Source organism: Equus quagga, chromosome 7 (assembly GCF_021613505.1).
Source record: "Equus quagga isolate Etosha38 chromosome 7, UCLA_HA_Equagga_1.0, whole genome shotgun sequence".
NCBI lineage: Eukaryota > Metazoa > Chordata > Mammalia > Perissodactyla > Equidae > Equus > Equus quagga.
In genome coordinates this window covers 44,836,462-44,853,383 of record NC_060273.1, presented here as the reverse complement: position 1 = coordinate 44,853,383, position 16,922 = coordinate 44,836,462, and the positions used below count along the sequence as shown (strand labels likewise).

Sequence of the window (16,922 nt, the reverse complement as noted above, 5' to 3'; positions counted from 1 at the left end):
TGACAGACAGGTGGTGTGGTTCCAATGCGGGAATCTAACCTGGGCCACTGAAGTGGAGCATGGAACTTTAACCACTAGGCCATCAGGGCTGGCTCACAGGTAAGCCTTTAAAAATTCACATACATGTATTTTTTTCTTGGAGATTATATGAATGACTTCAATGGTTTGGTACAACATATCACTTGGTAAGCAGTTTCAAAATATACAATTATGTTTACTTATAGAATAAAAATATATTTAAAACTGTGTTATCCATATATTATTTAGTGTTACTGTTCTGGTTATTAAATATCTTGAACATCATCCCAGGCTGAATGAGAAGATGAAAGTACTGTGGTAGATTTTTCTACATTCTTTTATCATAGGAAAAGGCTAGATTCCTCTTTTATGTTCTTCTGTTTAATTTCTTTGGTATATTTCCAAATTTATACTTCTACATGGTTTATAAGACATTTATCCAAATTCCAAGTTACTTAAATCTTTCTAATTGATTACAATCAATTTAAGACTTGACTGCCAACTGGGTGGGATTCTTATGTATATCTTTACTTAATTTCATCTTGGCCAAGAACATAGTCTTTCTGGTACGAATTCTTTGAAATTACTTTATGGCAAAGCATATGGTCAGTTCGCGTAAATACTGGAAAAGAGATTATATTGATTAAATAATGACTTTTTGTTGTTAAGAAAGAAAACAGTTGGTCAGTTTCCTTGATGTTGCTTTGCTGCCTGTATTGAGATGTGGCCCAGCAGTTGTGAACAAGAGGAAATCATGGAGATTGTCATTTTTAAAACCAGCCATAAAATCTATAGAGACAGAAAGCAGATTAGTGGTTGCCTAGATCTGGGGGTGGGAACAGGGACTGGCTGTACACTGCAGAAGGGGTCATTCTGGGGTGATGGAAATATTCTGAAATTGCATTATGGTGATGGTTGCACAACTCTGTAAATTTACTAAAAATCATGGAATTGTAACTTAAAACCAAGTGAATTTTACAGTAAATTATGCCTCAATAAAGCTATTAAGTTAAAAAAAAATAGCCACAGAAATGTATCTTTTAGTAGAAGAGAAGCCTCACATGTGGGGCAAACGTGGCTGCAAAGTGAGGGGTCCTCATGGTGCGGCTGGCAGCCTGTGGCCCCTAGTCCACTTCCTGACCCCGAGGGCTTGCTGCTGCCCAGGCCGAGCACACGCCTCCTGCATTGGACCTGCAGCACTTGGGCTTCCTGAAGGCACAGTCAGCACAGGCCCTGCTCAGCCTGCATCAGCATCTCCCATGTCCCCGTTCTCCCTGGGGGCCTTGAACTCCCACCCCTCATGGGGGTCTAAGTGCCTGGAACCTCTGGAACACAGCCTGGGCCCACAGCTGCCCAGGAAGAAGCCAGGAGCCCCAAGCAGAGGCCACAGTACGGCTCTGTACACAGTGTGGTTTTTAGTTCTTTCAGGGATTTTATTAAGGCATTGAGCACAGTGTGATTTTTAGCCAACTGAAATGAATACAAGGAAATACATGGGGACCTGAGGGATGTGCTTTTAAAGTTAATGGTGAGGATGATGAGCTGAAAGAGCATTTAGAGTAATGCCTGCGTGGCAGCCACTCCAGTGCAGTGGACGCTTCCTGCCCGTGTCCCCCAGCCAGGAGCTCAGGCTCAGGGGCTCCTGGAGAGCACCTTGAAGGTCCTACCACTTTGGTGCCCAACAAGCATGTGACCCCCCTACCTGGCGCCCAGTTGCAGGAAAGCCCCCGGAGCATGCAGTGGCAGGAGTGCGCCCATGGGTAGAGGATGCAGTGTGGCCTGGTCACAGTGCGGGCCGATCTGAGAGCCTCTGTCTGTCACCACGCAGGGCCCAAGGCAGGGCCCACCAGGCAGGCAGGAGGAGAGGGGTGGGGAGACCCTGGGCCCCAACTGTGGCTGTTCAGCCTTCCTTCCATTTACAACTCACTGCTTCTGGGGAGAGCAAGAGGGCTGCGTCCTTAAGGAGAAAACAGAGCTGGAGGGGCGGGAGGGAGGAGAGGCCAGCCCCAGCTGGCAGAGCTGTCAGCCTGAAACCCCCGGCTGCTCGTGGTCACTGGAGGTGCTAAACTGCCTCTCCACCTTCTTTTGGTCCTTGATCTTGAGTCCAATGTCTACCCTCTTCTCAAAGAAGTTCACCAGCACAGACTCTGTCAGGATGGAGGCCAGGATCTGCTCGAAGGAGATGCACCAGTCGGTGTCGACAGCGCCCCCGCAGCGGGTGGTGGCCGCAGGGCTGCGGGCCTCCCCACCCACCAGCACCGTGTCGTCAGCCAGGTCCTCACACTGCAGGGAGCCAGCGCTGACCACCGAGTAGGAGGACATGGACATGTCGTCTTTGGTTTCATCGTCGGACAGAAGCTGGGGGGGGGAGCCCCCCCCCTCACCGCTGCCCCCCTCGCCCACCACTTGGCTCTCCTGCAGTGCTTTCCCAAGGTGGGTGTCTCCGCCCGCGCTGGCCTGGGGGTCGCCTGCAGCTGGTGGCTGAAGCTCCTGGGCTGGGTCCTGAGGTGGGTCAGAGGCTGGCGGCTCATCCTCCTCAGGGGCACGGTCCCTGGGCTTCCGGCCTGGCTGCAGTGAAAACTTCTTCCCCACCTCGCCAATGCGGAGCAGCAGACTGGCCACCGTGGCGATGGCGTGGTACAAGTCCTGCTCCATGGGGTCCTCACTGAACATGTTGTAAAGCGTCTTGCACAGCTCAATGAACTGTTCCTTTTAAGGGGAAAAACAGAAAAAGGGCAGAGAGATGGTAAAAGATGGGTCAGACTGCCCTTGGATTAGCCAGACTGACAAAGCTGCCCATTCTAACTGGTGTAGGGTGTTGTCTTATTAGTTGTCTCCACACAGCTGTGCCTTGTCATGCCCATTTCACAGATTGGGACACTGAGGCTCAGAGAGGGAAAGTGACTTGACCAATGTCACACAGCCCTTCAAAGAATTTTCTTTTCCAGCTGCCTTTCTTTCAGCCCAGAGAGAATGGTTTGGGATCTCTCCTTGTCTCTATGTCCATTCTTTTCTTTTCCTTTTTTTTTTTTTTTGAGGGAGATTGGCCCTGAGCTAACATCTGCTGCCAATCCTCCTCTTTTTGCTGAGGAAGACTGGCCCTGAGCTAACATCCATGCCCATCTTCCTCTACTTTATATGTGGGATGCCTACCACAGCATGGCTTACCACACAGTGCCATGTCCGCACCCTGGATCCAAACCAGCAAAGCCCAGGCCACCGAAGTGGAATGTGCGCACTTAACTGCTGCGCCACCAGGCTGGCCCCTACAAAACTCTCGAGAGGGTGATGACAAGTGCAGCCTGGGTCAGCTGAGGGCTGTGGGGAGGTCAGACTCCAGGTCCTGAAACCATACAGTCAGGCCTCCTGGCCTGAGAATGGGATGGAGCCTCACTTCCTGGGGCACCCAGTTCTTCAAGCCTGTGGGTAAGAGAGTGCCCAGGCTGCTGGTGCCCTTTGGGCAGAGCAGGGCCATGGTCAGGCTGCAGCTCAGGAACCACCTGGTGAGATATCTGCGGTCCTAACTGTGAGACCTTGGCAGGACGCCAGGCTCCCGGCCTGGAGAGCAGCTAAGGAAGGTGGCCGCAGGCTGGGTGGGCCTCTGTGTGCACAGCGCCCGTGCAGGGCAGGGTTGGGGTGGTGTGCCTGATGCTGTCCAGGAAGAGGTGGTGCGAGCCCGTCTGTCAGAGGCTGATCTACCCCAGTGCTTCTTTGCTTCATGGATGCTGACTGACTGTGAGCAAGTCGTCACCATGAAGCACCACCAGGACAAGGCCCCAGAGCACCTGGCCTCCTGTCTTTGTACACTCATCCCTGACTGCCCTCTGACCAGCAGGCTCTAGAGGCAGGCAGAATTCCCACCCTGCAGGAGATGCTAGGAGGGAGGGTGCGGAGTGGGGGAGGGAAGGCCCTGCCTTGGTCAGAATTCTCCAGAAATGCCTGTTGTGGGCTCTGATTCGGCCTACCTGGTTCATCTTGGGAAGATCCTTAATCGAGGTCTCCTTCTGAACCTCCTTCTCCTTGGCCCACATCCGCAGGTAGTGCCGACAGTCAGGAGGGCTGGCGCCCTTCTCCTCTGCGAGTCAGAAGAGAAGATGAATCTCCATCTGCTGACTGAGGGGGCTGGGGGTGGGGGCAGGGGTCTGATGGGGGTTCTCCAGCACAGAGCTCCTCTGCATCTGGGGAGGTGGTGATGGAAAGAAGCCCTCCGAACACCACAGTCTCCCCCAAGTCACGCTGAAATAGGTCTGACCTAGGCTGATGAGGAGGGCCCAAATCTGTCTGCCCCCCAATGGTGACAGGACCACGTGGAGGCTAGACAGGGGACAGCACGAGAGGAGAGGCTGGCTGGGTACCTATAGGAGTCCTGGCAGAAAGCTGGCAGCCTGGGGAGAGGTGCTGACACTTGGGGGTGCTCATGGCCACAAGAGCTTCAGGCCTGGGGCTGTCGAGAGCAGGGCAGCTGATAGGCCAGGCACTCATTTCTCAGCAGCGCCCTTTCCCCAGGGACAGCCAGGCTGTCTGGCATGAGTTTGCCATCTCCCCTGGGGTGGGGGGCTCTCCTGCAGTGATGGGGTGCCCAGATCCCACACACGCTGGGGTCTCTACCAGCACCCACAGAGATCAGCCTGTATATACCTTCTCTTTTGTCTCCGACTTCCTCACTTCCAGCTCCCTCTGGCTGTTCCTGCTGTAGTGCTTCTGGACAACCGGAAAAATTAAAAGAACAAGGAGAACATTCTTCCGTGGTAACTCCAAACCACTGAGGACTGTGAGCGGTCTCGTCTGTGCCCTCCCCCAGGGGCTGGGCCTGTGGACTGTTCTGTCTGCTGCCCCAACGGCACTGCAGCAGGACCTGCCCAGCTCTTCACCTGCCACAGGAGACCAAAGAGCCACGGAGCCCTCACTGCCTCCCTCTCCAAGGAAGACAATCTCATCACACAGCGTTCAGTGAACAATGATGCGCGGTATGGACAGAAAGTCTGAGAACTAATGATTTCTATGGTTTCTGCTGAAAAAGGTCAAACTCAGGGGAGTTTTCATTACCAATTCCACCTGTAACCGCCTCACCAGCTGACGAGGAACTGTATGCACATGAGTCCTGTGCTCAGCACTGTATGTGTTAAAGTGACACATGTGCTGGAGTTGGCACACACCGTGCTCCCTACAAAGACCATGAACTTGGGGAGAGCAGGCTGCCCAGCTCCGCTGGACCTGTTCCCTGAGGCAGCGTGGCTGGTGAGGACCCCTTGGTGGGGCGGCAGCATCCTGGATCTGAACGGCCCTTCATGCTGGGTGGTGGCAGGGACAGGTGCACCTCTCTGAGCTCAGGCTTTTCAAGGTGGAATGGAGACCCGCTGCTGGGGGCCACAGGGGGTCTGAGGACAGGACTCTGCATCCCCGGTCCCTGGCCCCTCCCAGAAATGCCTGTGACAAGCCTAATGCACCCTTGCTTTGCCCAGGTTCTGTGTATGACAGAGGTGCATCAGCTTCTTCAGTTTCTGCACCTGAGATCAAGGTCCTCAAGCTTCACAGTCGAGTCCTGCATGCCTCTGGCACTGTCAATAGGACTGCCTTGGGGATCTTGATAGACACAGTTCTTAATTTCCCTTTTGGGTGTGTACTATCCTTGGTGTACATTATCCCCCACAAGAAATTACAGAGTGGAGTTACGGTCAGTTTTCTAAGTGCATTATGCACTACCAGCTTGACTGCCGAGTTCCAGGCCCAGAACGTAGCACAGGGATGAGTTCTAACAGACACTCAACACATGTATTTTTCCTTAACAGCAAAGTTGTGTAGAACCTGACAACGTTTTCCAAGGAAAGCACCTCCACACTCCTCCGCCTCCACTGGTCTGCTGTTAGCCTCACACCGTTCAATGAGAGTGTTTGTGTTTCCTCCTATCAATGTGACGACAGAATACTTTTTGCATATAACCACGGAGCTGACATCCTGGTGTCTGCACAATGTCCCTTGTGCTGCATGGCCTCGTGTGCCACCTCCATGACAGGCACAGATGCACCCCTTTCCTCCCCAGTCCATGAGGAGCCGATGGGTCTGGGTCCTCTTCAGGACTTACCCATGCAGGAGGTTGCCCTGGGGCCCAGAGCTCCCAGGCCACCTGACCATGCAGGGGAGTGTTAGGAAAATGGAGCCCAAGGCTCTGGGCACACCCAGTGCAAAGGGGCGTCCTGCCCCACAGGGACTGACCTTGAGCCTCCCAGGGCAGGAAAAGATCCAGATCTGAGGCCAGAGGAGATGCTGGAAGGGACAGCGGAGAAGGAGTGGAGGACAGAGAGAAGAAGCAGCCAGGGTCCAGGAAGGAAGAGATAAGAGACAAGGAATGAGAACACCCCAGGGGACCTGGCCTGGAGCGGGAGGCAGCTTCCCCTTCTCCTCATCCCAGAGCTGCCGAGGCAGCACGCTCCCGAGCCCACCACACTTGAGCCCACTGCAGGGCTGCAGGCCACCTGCATGGGCCCCACAGCAAGACTTCACGCTGGTGTCCCAGCAGTGCTCACCTTCTGAGGAGCTGTCCTCCGTGAAATAATGGGTTGCTTCCAGGGCTGACTCGGCCTCCTCTGGGCTCAGAGCTGTACTCAGAGAGAAAGGACAGTGAGGGCAGGAGAGAACAACGTGATTCTCACCCAAGCAAACCGCCCGAGTCCTGGCCGAGGCCGAGCTTCCCCCGAGGTGCGCCCCGCCGCTCCTGCCCACCGGCACAGTGTGTGGTCACAGTGTTGATGATCGAGCCTGGTTATTGTTACCTTCTTGACTTTTACATTGTGTTTGAAAACGTAATACACAGTCCAGGTAAAAATCCAGCCAGTGTGGTTGGGAGTCTAGTGAACAGTCAGCCTTCCTGCACTCCGATGACGATGAGGCCCAGAGGCTCCTCAGGGGATGTTTCATGCTCCTGCAGGCACATGTGCAGGACCAGCCATCACAGGTGATTTGCTCCTTTCACTTTATGTATCCTGGGCACCGTTCCATGTCGGTACATACTGGCCTGTTGCAATCTTTGTGATGAAGTGGTCCCCAGGGTCTTGGATGCACGTGGTTCTGTGTGTGGGCTTATTCTCCCCGTGGTATAGAGGGTGATGCAGTGAGAGGGGTTTAACGATGTGTGGCATGGGGGGCAGGGGACGGGCTGTGGGCTGTGGTCCACCAGAGACCTGGATGGAGCAGGGCAGGCAGACGTGGCTTGGGAGCAGCCCGGGTGGCCCTGTGTACCCTCATCCATGGGATCCTGTCCCAGTGGGGTCTGCCCAGCCCAGGCCTCTCCCTCAGCAGAGTCAGATGTGGCCAGTACCAACCTTCCCTGGAGGTGTCCCTGGGGCCACTGTTCCTTGTCACATTACAGGGAAAAACCAGCCATAGGTGAGAACACCTGTGTCAAAAGCAGGGCTTTCTAGCTCTGGCTGCACAGAACAATCCTGGTGAGCTTTAAAACCGCACATCTGGGCCCAGGTCAATGCAGGCTGAGCTCAGCACCAGTATTCTACAGATCGCTCGGGCTGCCTCTAGGGCAGCCGTGAACAAGAGCAGGGACGAGGGCAGCTCCACCCAGAGGAAAGCACCAGGCCCAGAGGCTCCCCTGCCTGAGTCTCGGTTTCATCCTGTGAAAACAGGGATGACTCCACCTGGGACGACTCTGTGCAGGTACCCTTGCTGAGCTGGGTGAGCTGGGCCCATGCAGGAGGAGTCCAGGGACGGCGGGATCCAGCCTGCTTTCTGACCAGCCGCCCACCACACTGCCTGTCAACGTCTCCAGGAGGCCAGGGCCCCACTCAGAGATGCGGCCCCTGTGCACGGCCCTGAGACAGGGCTCCCCAGGCCACCCCTCCAGTCTGATCCTCCGGGGATAACAGGAACTTTGAGAAACCTAAGGACAAACTACTCAACACAAAGGTTCTCAGTTTCAAACTTGAATCTCCACTCATGCGACCCCCTCACCCCCTCGTGGTTTTTCAGTCCAGCTGCCTATGGTCTTGGATCCTTGCCTGTGGGCTGAGTCCACTCTGGGATGCTCCTGCACGTCCCCTCCCAGATCATGGCCTTGCTCTCAGACCAAGACTGGGGCTGGGCCTCAGCATTCCAGCCTCCTCCTCTGTTAGGATGGGGGAGCCTCCACGATGCCTGGTCCCATCTGCTCCCAGCTGCTTTGAGGCCCAGCAGCCCCAGAGAGGCCTGTGCCCAAGGCTTCGGATGCTCCAGCCCCAGCTGTGGACAGGCGGGGGCGGGGGGGGGGGTGCTCACCTGGGGGCAGGTGCAGCTTGTATAGCATCTTGAGCTTCTCCATCAGGTCCCCATGGTACATCCCACCTGCAGAGGAAGGCCAGAGAGGAGGGCGCGCTGGCACGAGGGTGCCAAAGCCTGGGGCTTGCCCACCTCCCAACCCCTCCCCTCCAGTGGGATCTGGGGGAACATTCCCCACAGCCTGACTCCCTCCAGAGAGGACCCAGGAGCAAGCCCTGGGCCTCCTGCTTTCCCCTGAGCTTCGCCCTTCTCTGGAGCCTGCAGACCCTGGTGGAGGGAAGGGCCCCCACTGGAGCCCCACGTGTCCCCAGTGAGAAAAACTCCCTTCCCTTATCAAGGGCCAAGGGCTCTGGGCTGCCCTCTGCTTGCTGCAGTGGGAAGACTGGCCAGGGCTGGCATTGGGAGGCTTATTCAGAAAGGGCGAGGGGACAGATGGGCCCTGGAGCCACTCACTCATCCCTGTCACAAACTCCTTGAAGTTGATCAGTGAATCCTTGTTCTTGTCCAGGAGTCGGAACATGCGCCCTGCCAGCACAGGTGTGTGGGAGCCGCAGGCCCAGGGTGCCAGGCTGGCAAACAGTTCCCGGAAGTGGCTGGCGTCGATGCGGTACTGCTCCAGGTAGGGAAGGCTGGGGTCCCGACGCACAGCTGCGGGGTGTCCACTGCCCCAGTACTGGCTCGCCAGGTGCTTGGCCTGCAGGGGGTGCAGACTGGTGAGATGGCCCGGCCTCCAGGCCCCTAGCTGGTTAGGATCGCCAGGCAGTCGGTGTGTCCACCCTCCTCCTCTGTTCAGGTCTGCAGAGCCCGGGGTGCTGAACACTGAGCCAGACACAGCACCTCACGGAACTCCTCCCATCGGTAGCATCAGGCTGTCTTTTACAGACGTGGAGTGGGGACAGAACACTGCTGCTGCTGGCCACAGCATGGTGACCAGCTTGGGGCTGAGCCAGAGATAGCTAGAGGGGAGATGGGAACCAACCAAAGGGCAGAAAGACAGCGTGGGCTTTGCTGTTTGTGCCTGCTCTTCAAAACTCTTTTCCCCTTTCTTCTGTTAATAGCACCTGAAATTTTCTTGGAGAGGCCCTCCTATCCCACCCTTAGGCCATGGAGCGGGTGCATGGCCCAGCAGCAAACACCATCCTGTAGCCACAGCACCTAACTTGAGTCAGTCCAATAATTAACCCTTTGCTTTTTGCTAAAACCATTGGAAAGAAAAATTCTCTTTCCATTGGGTTACTGAAAGGACAGGATAACCCTGGAGCTGCTGATGACAGTCCTGCCTTTCTGCAGGAAGAGCAGTCCAGAGGGACATCTGAGGTGGGGGAGCTTGACAGCACATTTGAGCACCCGGATCCAGCCATGCCTGAAGCTGTACATTCCTAGAATTTGGGGGGTTACCTGAGCCACTGCATTTCCTCTTCTGTGTAAGTTGACTTGAGTGGATTTTCTGCTACTTAAAAGAGTGTCCTGCCTAAACTCCAAGAAGGATTAAAGCCTACCAAGTGAGGTTTGTGATAACTGCATCTGAGGATGCTTTTAAATCTGTTTCTTTCCTGGAAGGAGCCCACTGTGCTAAGAATGCATTTAAGGGACTAGGATTGGGTACTGGTCCTGCCCTTGCTGTGTCACCTTAAACACCATGTAAAGATCCTCCAGCTCTTCAATTGAGAAACCAGTGTCCCCAGGTATAGCTCGGACCTAGAAGGAAAAAGAAGCAGGATGTATTGGTGAATTCTCAAGTTCCTGCTATGGTAAAAACAAGACGTTCTTTGAGAAAATCCACATGTGGATGAGGGCGAAAGCACAGACTACTCTCTTGGTATGGCCAGTTTGCCAAGCGTAGGAGGGCAGTCTGTTCAGGAAAGAGGGTGTGGTCACACACCTTCCCCTCGTCACCCATCCTGTCACTTAGTTCACACTCCCTGAGCTCCTTCCTGGTGAGCACTGGGGCCATTCTGTCCTGAACATCCAGTGGGGGCAGTCACTTGGCGACTGCTGTCTGGGTCTCTGGAAAGACCGTGGCACTGGCTCTTTGGAAGCTGTTCTAGAACCTCCTAGGAAATGCTCCCTTCAGAGAAAGGGGGAAAAAGGCTTGTGGCAGAGGCACAGTGGTCTGGGCAGGTAGAGGGTGGCTGAGTGTCCCTACCTGGGGCCAGGGTCAGGGATCAGATGGCAAAGACAGGCCAAGAGGGCTCAGTGCAGAGCAAGATCAAGCTTGGTCTGTAGGCACTGGGGTGTCAGAGAAGCTTCCCAATGACGAAACCATGAGCAGCAAAGAGTGACTGGGACCTTTTCCCACTTCCCCAAATTTGCACCCACACCGCTGGATCCAGTCCCACACAAGGCAGCACTGGGGAGCTCTGCACCCCGCCCTGAGGAGCAGGAGCAGCCCAGCTGTGCCATTGCCCCCAGCCCTGCCCCTGCCAGCAACCTGGGGCCACGAGAGCTCTGCCCCGTGCGTACCACACTCCTCTTGGCTGTATCCTCCAAGGACTGGATTACTTTCAGTCTCTGTTTAAACCGCATCTGTTCAATGTCGTTGGCCCTCAGGCTGCTGAATTTCTACCGGCCAGAGAGAGGTGATTCAGTGAGAGAAGGTGGAACCACAGAGCAGAGGGCCGCCACCCACCTGGGCCACCTGCACCCAAAAGGCCCTGGTTGGACTGGCCTGGCCAAACAGCTCCGGTAAGTGCTGACCTCATAGGACACCTTCAGGAGGTCGAAGATGTCCACCTCTGCAGGAGGGTCATCTCCACTGGTCAGCAGGGCATGGAGGTGTGGGATAGGGGGAGAAACACTCTGCTTATTGACCACATTATCCAGGTATCTATAAAGTGGAAGGACAGAAGTTTAGACCACTTACAGGTGACAGGGATATCTCACCCACAGCTAAGCAATATGCAGGGACCTAATTTGCATAGCCTCCCAATTAATGAGTGAGCGTGCTGAGGGTTGGGCATCCTCCAGAAGGGCCACTGACTCTGCTGGAAGGGGAGGCGAGGGAAGAGGTGTGCCCTGGCAAATTGGGATGCCCCCCTGGAGGCAGGGGAGAGAGGGCCTTGCCTCCTGTGAGGTGTGAGCACCAAGTCTCAGGAAGTCAGACTGTCCTCTGGGGGTCCTGTAGGTGGTGACCCTTTTAAGCCCAGACACTACCACATCAGGAGAAAGGTTTGTCCCAGTAGGAGGGACAATACGCTCCCTCCCTCTGGCAGGTCACCAGGGCTTTGGAAATCCCCTGCTTTGGCCAGGAAGAATCAGGGCCCAAGGAGTGTCCAGGAGGAAGGCACAGGAGAAGCCTGCTGGGAGGGTGTCCACGGGAACCTGGCTTCTCCAGGCATACAGCCTCGGGACAGGGCCCGACTTTGGCTGGCCTCGCCCAGCCAGGACCTCATGCCCTCCCAGGCTCTTGGGGCTGGGCCTCACACTCAGGTGGGAGAGAGTGGCTGGTCCCCCACACCCACTGGCTCCAGCCCCATCCCCAGTCAGGCCCCAGCTCCTGAGGGGCCCAATGTGTGTGGTGTGGGAGACGGGCATGGAAACCAGCTGCAGACTCTGATGCCTTGGGCTCTCTGTCTAGGTGACAGGGAGGTTGTGATGCTGCTGAGCTTGGGAAGGCATGGCCAGGGCTGCTTTGTGGAAGGAACAGATGCCCAGCCTTCGCTAGAGGCTGGAGGCCCTGCTTTTCCAGCTTCCTCCTGCGTGCCAGGCCCTCAGCCCAGCAAGTTCTGGCCCACAGCCCATTTTATCTTCTCCCAGTACTGTTTTGTTTCCCACCAGAAAGGAGGCTCTCTCCTGCCCCCTAGAGTGTCCCTGGGTCTAGCCGTGGCCAGGCGCTTGGTGGCATGGTCACTGAGTGCTGACCCAGGAGAGCTTGGGGCTGGTGAGGGGTGGGGCTCTGGCATTCATGGGAATGCCGGCCAGCTCCCCAGCGGGAGGACAGAGGTTGGCTTGGTCACCTGCCCAGGATGGTCATGGCCTCGCCCTCGTCGCTGCAGCCCAGCAGCTGCTCCATGTTGGCATCTAGGATGGCCAAGGCCACCTGCAGGATCACCTTGATGCCCTCATAGAAGAAGCAGTCAACGATGACCACAGCACTCTCGAAGGGCATGACGCTGAGGAAGAGGGTCAGGAACCAGGAGAGTGAGATACTGGAAATGACCCCCAGGCCCTGCATCTTCTCCGAGAGCTGCGGCAGGAAGTCTCTCGTGAGCTCCTCGAAGATGCCCTGGTCCACCAGGGCCCCTAGGGAGAGGGTGAAGGAGTCTGAATGGTGCAAGAAGCCCACCCGGTCCCTGGCCAGCTCCACTTACACTGAGGGCTAGAGGGGGTGGGGTGGGGTGGAGAAAACAAGAAATAAAAGAACCCTGTGAGTTTCCTTTCTAAGCTTCCAAACCATTGTGTGAAAACAATGATTTCTTCCATTATTTTGGATTTTCTTTTGGGGAAGCACTCACTTCTCCCTAGAAGCGTCAGAAGTAAACCGTGGCCTCAGCAGGTTCTGTGTGTCCTGCCCTGAAGCTTGTGAACAGATGTGATTCTAAAGGACGCCAAGAGTGTAAACCCCAAAAACCAAACGGGAGGGGAAGGACATCTTAGAATCACAGACTTACATATGTAATTAAATACACTTGTAAGCCCATTTCTATTTACTAACACAGGCTGCAAGTTCATAGCAGCTGAACTGGGTATTAGGTACATGGAGGTGTACTATATGTTCTAGTTGCGATGTCTGAAATTTTCTACAGTAAAAAAGTTTGAGTTAGCTGGATGGGAATTTAGGCCCCAAACCAACTTTCAGAAACCCGACTGCGTAACATCTAACTCTCGCTGCAGCCGCTCCTGAGGATCTGTACAAAGTCTGGGCGAGGCGACGGGTCGGGGTCTGGCTCTCTCCTTTCCAGCTGTGTGACCATTTCTCAGCTCCCTAATCTGTCGAATGAACCATGACGGTGCAGCCTGCAGCATGGCTGCGAGGCCCCTGAGAGCTCACGTGTGGGACGTGCTCGGCCAAGGGGAGCCGCCGGGCCACGGCACTCACCCACCACCCTGGTGTTGTAGTAGTCGGGCAGCATGCGTTCGCAGAGGGCCACCAGCAGCCAGAAGGCCTCCTCCTCGCTGCCATAGAGCAGGAGCACTGAGGTGACAATGTTCATGGCCTGCAGGCACAGAGATGGCGATGGGACATCAAGTAAAACTGTCCCCTCCTGCAAGGGACTTGCATGGCCTCACTCTACAAGCCAAGTCTGGCAATGACAAGTTGTCTCACCCAACTCTGGGCAATTTGCTAAAAGGCAATTTTCAGAAAATCAATTTGATAAAAACAGTCAGCCAAGTCCCTCAAATTAGGCCAGTGGGCACTGGGAAAACCATAAAGGTGGACATCAGCACGTGGCACTTCTTCAGAGTGGTGTCTGTGGTGTTGGAGGTGTGACCCGGGGCCCAGTGGACGTGTAAGTGAACTGTGTGGCAGAGCCCTGCACCCACGTGACAGCCCCAAGGCTGCAGGGACCACCCACAGTCTGAGCTGACAGTAAGGCCTGTAAGAAAAAGGTTCAGTGGTGGTAAATTATCTTAAAAATTATTTAAAGCCAGCACACTTGGCTTTCCATGCACTAGTAAGATGTCATGCAGAACCCTGGTCCTACAGAAAGTGATTTTGGGGGAGCTGGCCTGCTTCTCTGAAATCCGATGCCATCTAGGGGAGAGAGAAAGCCATTCAACCTGTCCAGGAAAACGCCCACTGGATTGACAATCAAATGCTGACAGAAATGCAAATCAAAACCACAACGAGATGCACCTCACACCATCAGGAGGGCTCCCATCACAAAACAGAAAACAACAAGACTGGTGAGGATGGGGAGAAATTGGGACACTGTGCATTGCTGGTGGGAATGTAAAATGTGCAGCTCCTGTGGAAAATGGTATGATAATTCCTTGAAAATTAAATATAGAATTATCATATGATCCAGATATTCCACTTCTGAGTATAAAGCCCAAAGAACAGAAAGCTGGGACACAAACGGATATTTGCACACTCATGTTCATAGCAGCATTTTGCACAGTAGCTAAAAGATGGGAGCAACCCAAGCATCCATTGACCAATGAATGGATAACAAAACATGATCTATCCACACAGTGGAGTATTATTCAGCTTTAAAATGGAAGGAGATCCTGACACTGGCTTCAACGTGGATGAACCTTGAGGACATTATGCTAATGAAATCAGCCAGCTACAAAAAGACAAAAACTGTATGATTCCACTCATATGAGGTCCCTAGAGTAGTCAGATTCATAGAGACAGAAAGGAGAAGGGGGTTGTTTACTGGGTACGAGTGTTTCACTTTTGCAAGATGAAAAGAGTTCTGGAGATGGATGGTGGTGATGGCTGCATAACACTTAATGCCACTGAACTGCACACTTAAAAATGGTTAAGATGGGAAATTTTGTGTTACGTGCATTATACCAAACACACAAAAACATCAAATGCCTCTAGGATCCAGATCAGAAGCACATAGAAAACAACTTAATATATGGCATGGGGATGAGGTGAGCAATGAATATTGTTCTTAATTACATCTTTTTCTGTGGTGAGGCTTCTGCTGCAGGGAACAAGGCTCGATAGCAGATGTGTGAGGCCACCACTCAGGCTCACGGGGACCTGCTCCTCTGAGCCTCTGGTGCAGATGCTGCCTCTGGGCCCCCACTAAGCCCCCTTACCTGGCAATAGCCGATGGTGGGGTTTCGGAAAGCGTAGGCAGTTAGCACCCGCCGGAGTGCGGCGATCCCGAGCTCGTTCTGGAAGGCGGGGTGCTCAGGCATGGAGCGGTGGAGGTCTCGCTCGATCTCTTCCGTGGCCAGGCTATACTTCCCGGTGGACTCTTCCACCAGCTCAGCGTAGTAGCCGGGGTGAGTCACCATCTCATTCCAGGCCCCTGCGGAGACACAGCCGGCAGTTGCCTCTCTCCTCCTCCTTTCCTGGGACTTTGGGGGCAATGATAGGACAGGTTGGAGACCTGATGTACCACAGAGAAGTGGAACTGTGGGGCCAGTTATAAGATATGAGGCAAAAGTTCCCTTGTGACTGCCCCTGGGAGGGGTCGCTCCGCCCAAGTTCGAATGGCTGACATGCCCTCTTCCTGAAACCTTCCCAGAGGCCAAGAGTATAAATGTTGTCAGAATCTGTCCCAAGAAAAGGAGGCCTTAGGGGGGCGTCCTCCCACTGCAGGCGGGAAGGCATTACCTGGTGATGGCACCCCACCCTTGGCATCTGCTCCCCAGGTTGTCCCTCCTGGTGTGGGCCCGCACAAGGCCCCTCACAGCTGAACCCCACTTCTGCCCTGTAAAGGCCTGGCAGGTCCTGCTTGGCTGACCGAGGAGGCCCAGGAGTCAGCCGAGCTCCCACACAGAGGCTGTGGAGGCTGTGCCTCCAGGCAGCTCACCAGAGAAGAGGAGCCATAGCTCGCCCCGGAGGCTCTCGGGGATGCCCTTCAGCACCAGCTCCCGTGTTCTGGTCGTGCGGTACATGCACATGCCGCGCCCGTACTCAAAGAAGTGAATGTTCCACGACTCCTCTTTCATCTTCTCCTTGGCCTGGGGGAAAAGCAAACCGGCATCTGTGGGCTCAAGCGCCGCTGCCTCACCGGTGCACCCGGGCCACTGAGGCCTGGTGGACAGGGCTGCCTCCATCTCAAGTGCTGACTGGCCATCTCTGATTTCCCAGGGCTCATGGCAAGACGCCAGGAGCCCAGGCTGGGCTGAGCATCGCACGGCCCTCAGGCATCAGGAGGACGGCCTCCCTGCGGAGGCCCAGAGCCCATGGTGACCGGCAGGAAGGCATGAGGTCACAGCTGGCCGGCCTCCCCCAGGCTTACCCCTTTGGCCCCCAGATCCTCCATGCTCCCGCTTCTCTGGAAGAGCTTGAGCAGGCCCTGGGAAGCGGTGGGCGCCTGCTGCGCACAGGAGCTCTGATGGCCACCGAGGGGTGAGGTCGGGCTGGCAGGCTGTTCTGATGCTGCCTCAGGAGCTGGGGATGCCTAGAAAATACAACACGGGCAGGAAAGCACAGAACAAAACGAGTGAGCTGCTCATGGGGCCTCTGATGTGCATGCCAGTCACAGAGCTGGACCCCCACCCACGGGGCAGATGGCAGTGGGAAGGCAACACTTAGTCTGGCCAAGCAGGAGGCTATGTGGCGGCCCAGCCCTACCTCTTCTCCAGCCAGCTGGACACCTACACTGTCCTCCCTTCAGCATGCCCACCCACGCTAGCTAGTTTCTCATGAGGAGGGTTCTGGGGCCCATCCTGCCAGGCCCTCTCCCAGGGAGACTGGGCCCAGGAGACGCCCTGGGTGCCCCCTCCTGAACGCCTGCGCCCCCTACAGAGCCTGGCTGGCAGCGCCCGGCAGCTCACAGCGGGCAGGCCACCTGGCGCATTGCTCCCTGGGGCACCTTCTCTGCTCCAGCCTCTGGGGTGCAGAGTCTGAGCATGTGGCCTCTGGCCACGGTGACCGGCTCAGGTTGGGACTGTTGGGAAAGAGCACTGGGCCCCCAACGGAGCCCAGCACCGAGCCACATGGGGAAAGCGGAGCAGAGGCAGGGTGACGTCGGGGCAGATCCCCCAGCATGGTCTCGATCTGACAGCCT

The 16,922-nt window shown here is 55.4% G+C and overlaps 1 protein-coding gene across 1 annotated transcript in view; it reads right to left on the bottom strand.

The window, feature by feature from the left end:
- Positions 1 to 1,427: 1,427 nt before the first annotated feature.
- TBC1D9B (TBC1 domain family member 9B) overlaps positions 1,428 to 16,922 on the bottom strand; it is a 41,705-nt gene continuing 26,210 nt past the window's right edge. The window contains exons 9-23 of the mRNA XM_046667760.1: positions 16,152 to 16,313; positions 15,720 to 15,870; positions 14,998 to 15,212; positions 13,319 to 13,436; positions 12,237 to 12,522; positions 10,978 to 11,107; positions 10,744 to 10,842; positions 9,910 to 9,978; positions 8,734 to 8,974; positions 8,281 to 8,346; positions 6,543 to 6,614; positions 6,232 to 6,282; positions 4,657 to 4,719; positions 3,984 to 4,093; positions 1,428 to 2,727 (exon numbers count right to left, since the gene is read on the bottom strand). Of these exons, the coding sequence (XP_046523716.1) occupies positions 2,041 to 2,727; positions 3,984 to 4,093; positions 4,657 to 4,719; positions 6,232 to 6,282; positions 6,543 to 6,614; positions 8,281 to 8,346; positions 8,734 to 8,974; positions 9,910 to 9,978; positions 10,744 to 10,842; positions 10,978 to 11,107; positions 12,237 to 12,522; positions 13,319 to 13,436; positions 14,998 to 15,212; positions 15,720 to 15,870; positions 16,152 to 16,313 (2,520 nt within the window). The 3' untranslated portion in view covers positions 1,428 to 2,040. The remainder of the gene's footprint in view (positions 2,728 to 3,983; positions 4,094 to 4,656; positions 4,720 to 6,231; positions 6,283 to 6,542; positions 6,615 to 8,280; positions 8,347 to 8,733; positions 8,975 to 9,909; positions 9,979 to 10,743; positions 10,843 to 10,977; positions 11,108 to 12,236; positions 12,523 to 13,318; positions 13,437 to 14,997; positions 15,213 to 15,719; positions 15,871 to 16,151; positions 16,314 to 16,922) is intronic.